Here is a 10,567-nt window from a genome sequence, read left to right on the forward strand (position 1 = left end):
TTTAAATATAAGATGTCTGCATTCCTCTTACAACAAGATACAACTCGCACTTCACGATAATAAGACAAAGCCACGGAGCATACACAGAAATCATTAAATCTGTCATAACAAAATCCCGAGAGACTTCGTTTGAAATTTCAAAATGCCTGAGAATTTGGGACCGTTTCAAATATAAGATGTCTGCTTTCCTCTTACAACAAGATACAGCTAGCACTTTCACAACAATAAGACAAAGCCTCGGAGCATACACAGAAATCATTAAATCTGTTATAACAGAATCCCGAAAGACTTCCAACCAATATGTTCTAAATAGAACCAGAGAAAAAAAAAACAAGTCCAGAGAGAAAAAAAAAGGTCCAGTAATCAATTCAATCGCCACTCAGTTTTATCTGTGTTATCAAATGAAGCACTGAAGAATGAATTAGCTTCTTAAATGACAAGAACATACTCTTTGCAGAATGATATGCAAATAATCAGAACAACTACAGGGGACACCTAAGCTACTCACTAATCCGATTCTTCCAGTTTTGAACAGAAACTATGCTTACCAGACCTAGGGAAATAAACCCAACACAAGATGTTAAAATCCTAATAACCGGGTAAAAAAGATGCAACAAAGTAAGAATGTATACTTATTTTCAAAAAATTAAGGATAAGTAGGTCATTTCAAAGAATTGGTGATTTAAAGCAACCTCCTCATAAGAAAACTATAAGCTAAAAAGCTAACATACCTGAATTGCAGTTTACTATCTTATATTAAAAAGAATCTTCAGGGTTTATCAGTACCAAGCTAACCTCAAAATCCAAGGCCCAATGTGAGCACCAGGCCCTTAGGCCCATTAGACTGCATGGATCGGATCGCTACTTGAGTTCATAGTCGAGCTGTTTGTGGCTGGATTTGCATGGAAAGCCGATTGTCTATCGGACCCTTCGACCAGTTTTAGTGAGAGAGATGAAGGCGCCTGGTGACTGAGAGATTCTCCTAGGCTCAGTTTTGACATGCCCACCAGCTCATCAACATTGATGGGATTCTTCGAATGTACTGCCATAGGCTTAAGGACTTCATGTCTCTCTCCTTCCATTGTATCTGCTGTGTAACCCGGCCAGGATGGGAACGGATAAGGAAAGAACGGCGAAAAATAAGTAGGAAATATTACGGGGAAGCTGCATTGGGAACTTTCTGGCTTAGGTACAAGTGATTCTCCATCGTTAGGTTTGGCGGAATCCATTGACTCACATGCCATTGGCTCGCATGGTTCATCCAGAGCAGGAGGAGCTGGCATGGGCTTGGTGGTTTCTCTTTCAGCTTGTTCACAGCTGATCGGAAAGAGATCTTGTGATACCATTGGAGTAGTGTCGACTGACTGGAAATAAAAGGGATAATAAGGATCAGAGTATGAAGTAATCAACTGACTGGAAATAAAAGGGGCAATAAGGAGAGAGAGAGAGAGAGAGAGAGAGAGAGAGAGAGAGAGAGAGACTAACTTTATCTGCTATGATATCAAACAGGCTGGAGCGTCTCTTTCTCCTGCTCACGTTGGTTTGGCGGATGAAATATTTTTGAGCATGACTGGCAACCTGGGTGGGTGTCCTTGAAACCACAAAATTACGTGATATCCCGCGCCAATCACCTTTGCCCAGCTTCTGCAGGCCAAGTAGAAACATCCTGTGCTCATTTTCAGTCCATGGGACACCTGCAAATCAACATCATTACACGTGTGGTTCCATAGACAAGTAGTAGAACCTCCATAAATTAATATTCAATAACAAAATAATCTCACTCTACTAAAAACGGTTCAGGTCCCAATATTAGGCCCTAGTTTAAATTAATCACATGGATGTATTATTATTTAATAGCTTTTACTGCTAGAGCTATTTGGATCTTAAAAAACATTGTAATTGAATGTTCTCTCACACATGAGACTTGCAACATTTTAGGCTTGAGCCCATATGTCCATATCTAACTTGGAAAACCATAAGTGTGACAACCACCAGTTTGTGGGTTCAAGCCAGCCTATGTATCGGGAAAAAAGAAGAAGATTTGCACCATTCTTCCACATTTACTAATCATCCAAAGCATCAACTAACTGCACAAACTAATCCTCCATAAGATAATTAACTGATTGAATTAATGAAAGGTTCACATCACACAATGGGCCTTAGGCAAATTAATGACCTAGATATATTATTATTTAATAACTTTCATTGCTAGAGATCTTTGGTCATTTAAAAGAAAACTGTAATGTAATGATCTCCTATGTTGAAGATTTTTCCCACTATTTCACAACTCAGTCATCCAAACTATCTACCAAGACTACTAAATCTCTACTAGATTCATTGTAGTATTTTATGTTGGCGCTAAAAAATTGCATTTATGCACTCAAAACTAGAGACTCTGTTATCTTTAACTTCTTGATTTCTCTCATTGCCCAGAAGTTTCTAAAAGAAAGTGACAAAATGAGAGGATGCCAAAGCCATGGTACAATGAGAGAAGATTGTGTGATACTGAATTTGGATGAAGAGGAAAGATAGCTGGGTGGGACAAGGGCAATGGGGCTTTAAGTATTTTTTTGGCTTTAGGTTGAGGTTCCGTACTTTGTACTCTCACTTTTTTTCTTGTTTTGAACATGAAATCAAAACATAAACGTTATGGATAGCTGTTGGTTTTTAAATATTTTAGCTTTCATTTTTTTTTTTGAATGGAAAATATTCTAGCTTTCATAAACCTCAACTTAACTACTTAACTAATTTAATATTTTTTGCTACAGTTGTCTAATCTAAAACTAATATAAATTTGTTAAACAATATCCTACTTAGGTTGATAGCTTGAGATTGGTACCAAAAATATTATATTACAGATTGTAACGAGGTTTTTTTTATAGTAAGAAGGTTATTAGAGGAATAGAAGCCAAAAAAATTACAAAGGGGGGGATTACCCCACGAACAACTAGGATCTGAACACACCCCATTTGGACAAGAAATCAGCCATCTCAATAGTACTCCGGGGTATGTGGAAAAAAGAAAACATATTTACATTACTAGCACATATCCCCCTCAAGGTTCCTAAAGGGACCCCCAATGCCCATCGGACGCAGATTCCCATTGACAAACCACCAAATTTGAGATTTAGTATGACTTTTTTTTTTGGAGAGAGAGAGAGGGGGGGGGGGGGGGTCGCTTATGCTCATCTTTCCTCACAATGCCCTTTGATGATGAATGCCCAATTGCATTCTTAACAAAATCTTCCTGCCGTTCCAAAAAAAAGTAAAAAATGAATGCCCAATTGCAATGTAAATCTAGGATAAAATACCCCTTCCATTACTTGCTAGCACTTGCCCAAAACATAATTAATCTTTTAATCTCCTCGACAATCCAAGCTGCCAATTTCCTGTTGCCATCAAACGTCCTCATATTTCCTCCAAGCCAAAGCATCCAAGCCCCAATGAACATCATCATTTTCCAAAGGAGGTGATCGTCCTCCCCAAGATGCCAGCAATTCCACTCCTTTAAGTGCGACGAAAAAGAGTATGGAAACACCCATGGAGATCCAAACCAGTAAAGGATGTGGCTCCAAACCATCCGTGCTGTCACTCAGTGGATAAAGAGGCAGTTACTGTAGTCATCTTCCGCTCTGAAACCAGTGTTTAAAAACAGGGATTCAACCTCGAACAAGGTAAAATGGAGTCGACTTGGGTGAGCTAATGATTGATGTTCTCATTGCCACCAACACGGGCGAACCAAAGGAGTTTTTGATTGACTTGGTAAGGCAAAACTCACACTCGATCGAGAACTCGACCAAGGTAAAAAGGAGTCAACTCGGGCGAGCCAATGGTTGATGTTGTCAACATGTCACCAACTCAGGCGAATCAAAGAAGTTTTTGATTGACTTGGTAAGGCAAAATTCACACTCGAACGAAAACTTGGCCAAGGTAAAAGGGAGTCAACTTAGGTGGGCTGATAATTGAATCAGAAAATTTTAAACAGTGATTTACTCAGCTCACACCTATTTGCCACATGACAGTGCGTCCCTTTAAGGATGTCAAGGGTATTGATCTTTTCATAAGCTACAATTCCACAAAAACTATAGATCTAACGCCGGGTGCATGCCAACCAGATCTTATACCAAAAGTGCATAGGCTGGGGCACCCTAACGAAGCAATGATTGAGGGAGCGGATGGAGAACTCAGCCTTTAGACTGATGCCAAATCCTTCCATCACAAAAGTAGACACAAACACCTCCTCAAGACTACCAGGGAGTTGAATCCTCAAGACAAGGACAAACCCTTCACCAAATTCCTCCTCCAACCTACCAACCCAAACCTACCACAGCAATCAGATAAATCTGTCCCTTTCTCACAAGTCACAAGCTATACTGTACTCTGCAAAGGCTCGAAAACTCAGGACTAAGAGGACCATGATCCAATCACACATCCAAAAACTAATCCTCGTCACCTTCCCCACCCTAAAACCAGTGAAAGAAAAAAACTTGTTTTTAACACTGCATATGGACCTCCAGTCTCCACACATCTGAGCCTCTCCCACATCTCTCTTCCCACCTGCTCCTACACATTTACCCATGATGATCCTTCTCCAAAAAGCATCCCTCTTATCTCCCAATCTGACAACATTTCCCAAGTAAGCATTATTCCTGAGCGAATATTGCAAAGCCCAAACCCCCCTTCCAGTTTAGACAGACACACGGTTTTCCATATCAACAAATGTTTCATCATTTTTTTCTCCGTCTTGCCTTCCCAAAAGAACTAAAATGGTTCACAAAGTGTTGCGATTTGCAGATTTGTTCCTAGTGCTACATTCAAAGTTTCAATTAGGAGAACAAAACTTAGAAATTTAATAAAGGAGAAATAGCAATTGAATAGTAAAAGTATAGAAAGGAAATTTGTATAGTTATTTGACAAATTACTCTACCGATTGTTTTATGGAGTATTGGGACGGAAAGAAATCAAAGAATTTGTGGTGACCTAATCAATGCAATTTTTTTGTTTTCCTTTGGTTTTGTTGAATGGCATCTCAACAAATAAAGGAAATGCCAAAGAGCAAAACTGGCCAACATATCCTATGATGAGACAGGAAACTAAGTAAGATAGACCACTACGGTATCAAGTTTCATTCCTCTGGGTTTATCCCCCTTCTTTTAGCACTTCTATGTTTTCTAATCTATCACATTTTCTCAGCATTGCCATCTCCCTCTTTCTCCATTTATGCGTAAGCTTTACTCCCTCCCCTCACAAATTATCCGTTCTCTAGACACCGTATTGCTCATGCTCTAGCCAAATACCATAGTTATTAATGTCAGTTGTCACTCTCAAGGCCAAGCTTAGGCACTTCATTGAGAAGCTCTGTTTTTCCATTTCGACTTAAGGTCCAAAGATAAACTATGCGAACATTTTAATAAGATTTTCTGTAACAAAGTTCAAGAAAGTTTAAGTTCAACCTAGTGCAATATAAAAGGTCTTTTGGACAAATAATAGTTATTGAAAGCTCCCTAGTTGAATGGGAAGCTCGCTTCCAAAATTTAGTACAAGTGCTTCCAAGATACTTGTTCTTAAGTAATAATATGCTTCCCATATGAGTGATTATTTTGGAAGAAACTGTGCCCCAATACACCTCAAGAATTTCACTTATTTATCTACCCTAAGGCCCTGTTTGGATTGCAAGAAAAACATTTCTGATGGAAATTTTTTTTCTTGAGTAAAAACTGAAGATCCTTCTGAGTAAAAATTGAATAGGACTAGTTCAAATTATCTTTTTCGTGTGTAAAAATGTAGACTTTTAAAAATATTTTTCATTTCCAAACTTGTCCATAAAATTCTTGGAATCCAAACAGGGCCTGAGTGCAGAGTCTCCTACAATGTTTGTCTAGTGGGTAAGAAAAAGTTCACTTCCATGTCCCCACAGTTCCAAAGCAGAGGAGCCACTCGTTTCCATGTCCCAATCCACCTACAATATGATTGCATTTGGATTTATGCCTCTGAATCACATCATATCTTTTAAGCTAGTACAGTGAAACGCATATTGTATGGTTTATATCAATATATCAGCAGTGTTAAATGAGAAAGACAGCTATAAGATTCTGTACAAAACCACAGTTTGGGCCCTCACATAGATAGGTTGTGCCCAAAAAATCAGCTCGATAGGATCATCCTAACCCTATGAACTATGGAGGCAAAAAATGGACAGTACAGATTTGTGCAGGTTTATACACGTCCATTTTTGCCTCCACAGTTCATAGGGTTAGGATGATCCTATCGAGCTGATTTTTTGGGCACACCCTATCTATGTGAGGGCCCATCAAATTAATGCTTTGGATCACCCAAACAATGTGGCGCCAACTGTTGTTTTAAGGTAGGGAGTAGATAACTTATCTACTCCAGGGAGTACCTACTCTTTTCTCATATATATATAGAGGAAAAGGATTGTGAGCTTGAGCGTTGGATCCTTATGGTGCGCTTAAGCTCTCAAACCAATGAGGCCCACATTGTTAGGATGATCCAAAGCATTCACTAGAAAGGGCCTTACATAGATAGGGTGTGTACAAAAAATCAGCTCCATAGGATCATCCTAACCCATCCATTTGTGGAGGTCAAAATGGACAGACCACAAATCTGCCCATTTTTGCCCTCCACTTTTGGAGGGGTTAGGATGATTCAATAGAGCTGATTTTTGGTACACACCCTATCTATGATAGGGCCTTGCAAATGAATGGTTTGGATCCTCACAGAAATTGTGGGACCCATGTGATTGGTGCACTCAAGCGCACCATTTGATGTTAGAGCTCAAGCGCACGAACATATTCCTCATATATATATATATATATATATATATATATATATATATATATAGAGAGAGAGAGAGAGAGAGAGAGAGAGAGAGAGAATAGAGTTCCTAAGGTGTCACCTCATATAGCTTATATGAGGTGGCGCTTAAAAAGATAAGGGGCCCACTTTGTTTGGATGATCCAAAGCATTCATTTGATACGCCCTCACATAGATAGGGTGTGCCCAAAAAATCAACTTCATAGGATCATCCTAACCCTTCCATTTGTGGAGGTTGAAATGGATGGGTATAAACCTCCATAAATCTGCCCATTTTTAACCTCCATAAATGAAAGGGTTAGGATGATCCTATGGACCTGATTTTTTGTAGGCACCATATCCATCTAAGGGCCTTTCAAATGAGTGGTTTGGATCACCCCAAAAATGTGGGCCCTTTATGTTTTGTGAGCGCCACCTCATATAAGCTATATGAGGTGACACCTTAGGAACTCTATTCTCATATATATATATATATATATATATATATATATATATAGAGGAAAAGGATTGTACGCTCGAGTGTACCAAGCTTATGGTACGCTCGAGTGCCCAATCACATGTGGGCCCACTTTGTTAGGATGATCCAAAGCATTCATTTGAAAGGCCCTTACATAGATGGGTTGTGTACCAAAAATCAGCTCCATAGGATCATCTTAACCCATCCATTTGTGGAGGTCAAAATGGACAGACTGTTTGTCCACAAATCTGCCCATTTTTGCCCTCCACTTTTGAAGGGGTTAGGATGATTCAATAGAGCTGATTTTTGGTACACACCCTATCTATGATACGGCCTTGCAAATGAATGCTTTGGATCACCACAAAAATTGTGGGACCCATGTGATTGGGCACTCGAGCGTACCATAAGCTTGGTACGCTCGAGGGTACAATCCTTTTCCTCATATATATATATATATATATATATATATATATATATATATATATATATATATAACGCTCTAGATCAAGTCGCACAAGTGACCTTGCAAATTTCCCAAACTCAAAAAAAGTTCTAAATTTCAAAAAAAAAAAAAAAAAAAACTAGGCCCTGTTTGGATTGCAGGAATTTTTTGGAAAAGTTTGGAAAGGAAAGCTATTTGTAAAATTTCCTACTTTTTTTTTTTTTTACAAACGAACAAATACAACTTGATCCAACACCGTCCAATTTTTACCGAGATGGACCTTCAGTTTATGAAAACATCTCTCTAAATTAAACCTAATCATATTATTTTCCTCTAAATCGTCCAAACACAGTAATTTTCCAAGAAATTTTTTTCCGTCAGAATCATTTTCCTTGCAATCCAAACAGAGCCTACATGTAAAGAAAAAAAAAAAACAAGTAGGAACCAAAAATAAATAAATCCGACCTTTCTTCCGTTCACGGCAACTCGAAGCGGAGCCCTGAACAAAATCCTCCGAAGCATAACCATCAATCGGAGCACCGGAATCGTGACCATCTGCTAGCGGAGATCCGGGATTGTTCCCGTTCAAATTGCTGGATCCGGAATAGTGTGAGAGATTTCCCATACTCGCGCTCTTTCGGATCGAAGCATCCGTGATCCGAACTCCGAATAGCTTAACTCCTCTGTTAGGACATGTTCTCGAATTGTGCCCGTTATGGCTACAATGAGAACACCTCCTCGTCATCTTTCTACAGAGATCCGACTACGCTGGAACAGATCCGAAGATCAAAGATCGAATCATGATTTGAAGCGAGTTGCAGAGAAATTAGGGTCAGGGTTAGGGATAGGTTTCTTAAAGAGGGAAGTGAATCTGTGATGTAAATTTTGTAGGGGATGAAATCCGACTAAGCTCGAACAGATCCGAAGATGAAAGATCGAATCATGATTTGAAGCGAGTTGCAGAGAAATTAGGGTTAGGGTTTCTGGAAGAGGGACGAAAATCTGTGAGGTAGATTTTGTAGGGGATGAAAGAAGGAAGGGAAGATTTTTGGGATTTTTTTGGTCTTCTGTAGAGATTAAAATGAGAGGAAAAGTAAAAAGCCCGTTCATTTTCATTTGGCTGTTCTTAAAAGTCGGTGAAATGGGATCTGCCACGTGGGATTATCCACGTGAGCTTTTACAATAACGATAAATATTAAAATAAGTTATCCCATAACAAACGCTAAACGCATTCGCGCGAGACTAGATTCTTCCAAAGTTATAAAATAGATTGGTTTTAAAATAGACAAGACCTTATCCAAGAAAAATATATGGAGGCTCAAAATAAAAAAAATAATAGGGTAAAATGATAGATACAAGGGAGCCCTTGCATAAAGAGCCAAAGAAAAGGCTCTTCATTGGATCCACGTCATCAAATGTAACTGATTTTATTTTTTCAACTTATTTTAAAATGTAACTGAAAATGACGTGGATCCAATGAAGAGCCCTTTTGCAGCTCTTTATACAAGGGCTCCCTTGTATCTATCATTGCTCTTATTTTTTATTGGTATTTGTAACATAAGCATAGAGGATAAGGTCTGGTGGTAAGCGTGATAAACATTTGGATTCACCGAGAATATTTTTACTAGTAAACGAGGAGATTTTATATGCGGGAGGTCCAGTAATTTTCAGAAAGTACAGTGGGACCCGCTTCCTACGATGATCCAATCCGAACCATTCATTTGATGGGCCAGAATGTAAATTGGGTGTACCCGTAAATCATCTCTATAAGATGATCCTAATCCTCCAATCTGTAGAGGGGCAAGGATTAAGGAGGGTGAGAGATTGAAGAGAATTGAGAGAGAATGAGTGAGGGGAGGATGAGAAGTGGCTGAAAAATAGGGAAAAGAGAAACTCTATTAGCGATCTTAGAAATTTTAGAAGGGATTTACTAGGGCCCATCGCATAAGGCATTTTGCGGCTGGGTTGTTGTATGTGAGAGCAGCCACCTGAGTTGAATTAAATGAATAAGACAAAGTCTGAGCATGTATGGCTGTTCTTGCATACAACAGCCCAGCCCAGCTGCAAAATGCCTTATGCGATTGTCCCTAGAAAATCCCATTTTAGAAATATACTAAATAAGTTTTAGTTGATAGGCTCATTTCTCGACCATAGTCATACTTCATTTGAAGGCTCTGTTTGTTTCACATTGTGACAACTACATTTGAAGGCCCTGTTCTTCGTTTCAGATTGTGACAAGTGATTATTGGACTCAAAATTATGTTTAAATTTGAATCCAATAATTGGTTTAGCACTCACAATCGGTTGTCATAATCTTAAACGAACAGAAACGAAATATTTTACGGCAAAAAAACTACATTCTTTAGGAAAACGTTTAAAAGTCTTTTTAGAAAAAAAAAAAAACATTTAAAACTTGTTTTAAATGTGTCTACTCATTCTACATTTTGTAAATGACAAGATTTTAAGGGAAATGTTATCAGCACAACTATATTTTGATAAATCCAGCTATCTTTTGTTCTTTAATTGGTCCTTCAAAGCTTTTTAGGAAATGTAATAACCTTTTTACAGCTCTTCAAATACCAAAAGACAGCTGGGATTGTGTAAATATCAAAATATGTGTTAAACGTGTTTTTTTTGTGTGCGTGTTTTCATTTATTTGACCATTTCTAAGTTTGTTTTTGGGGCCAATACTATAGTAAACTCGATATTTTTCCCATCCTTGTTTTTTTTCTTTTTTTGCCGCATGTTTTGCTAACTATGTTCTCAACAGCCATTTTTAAGCCCCACAGTCGGAGACGTGATAGAATTCGTTCATCCAAACAATGACTCCAAGTC

General features: G+C 38.5%; 1 protein-coding gene across 1 annotated transcript; it reads right to left on the reverse strand.

Moving 5' to 3' along the window:
• On the reverse strand, positions 1-8,830 carry LOC143878179 (myb-like transcription factor family protein). Its single transcript, XM_077380487.1, has 3 exons — positions 8,198-8,830; positions 1,486-1,694; positions 1-1,364 (listed from the first exon to the last, which is right to left on the reverse strand). Exons 1-3 carry the CDS (start codon positions 8,475-8,477, stop codon positions 840-842), a joined length of 1,014 nt encoding a protein of 337 aa, XP_077236602.1. The 5' UTR covers positions 8,478-8,830; the 3' UTR covers positions 1-839.
• Between the last annotated feature and the right edge of the window lie 1,737 nt (positions 8,831-10,567).

This window comes from Tasmannia lanceolata, unplaced genomic scaffold (genome assembly GCF_043159265.1).
Source record: "Tasmannia lanceolata isolate RefF3 unplaced genomic scaffold, GAP_Taslan_0.1 ptg000002l, whole genome shotgun sequence".
NCBI classification, from domain to species: Eukaryota; Viridiplantae; Streptophyta; class Magnoliopsida; order Canellales; family Winteraceae; genus Tasmannia; species Tasmannia lanceolata.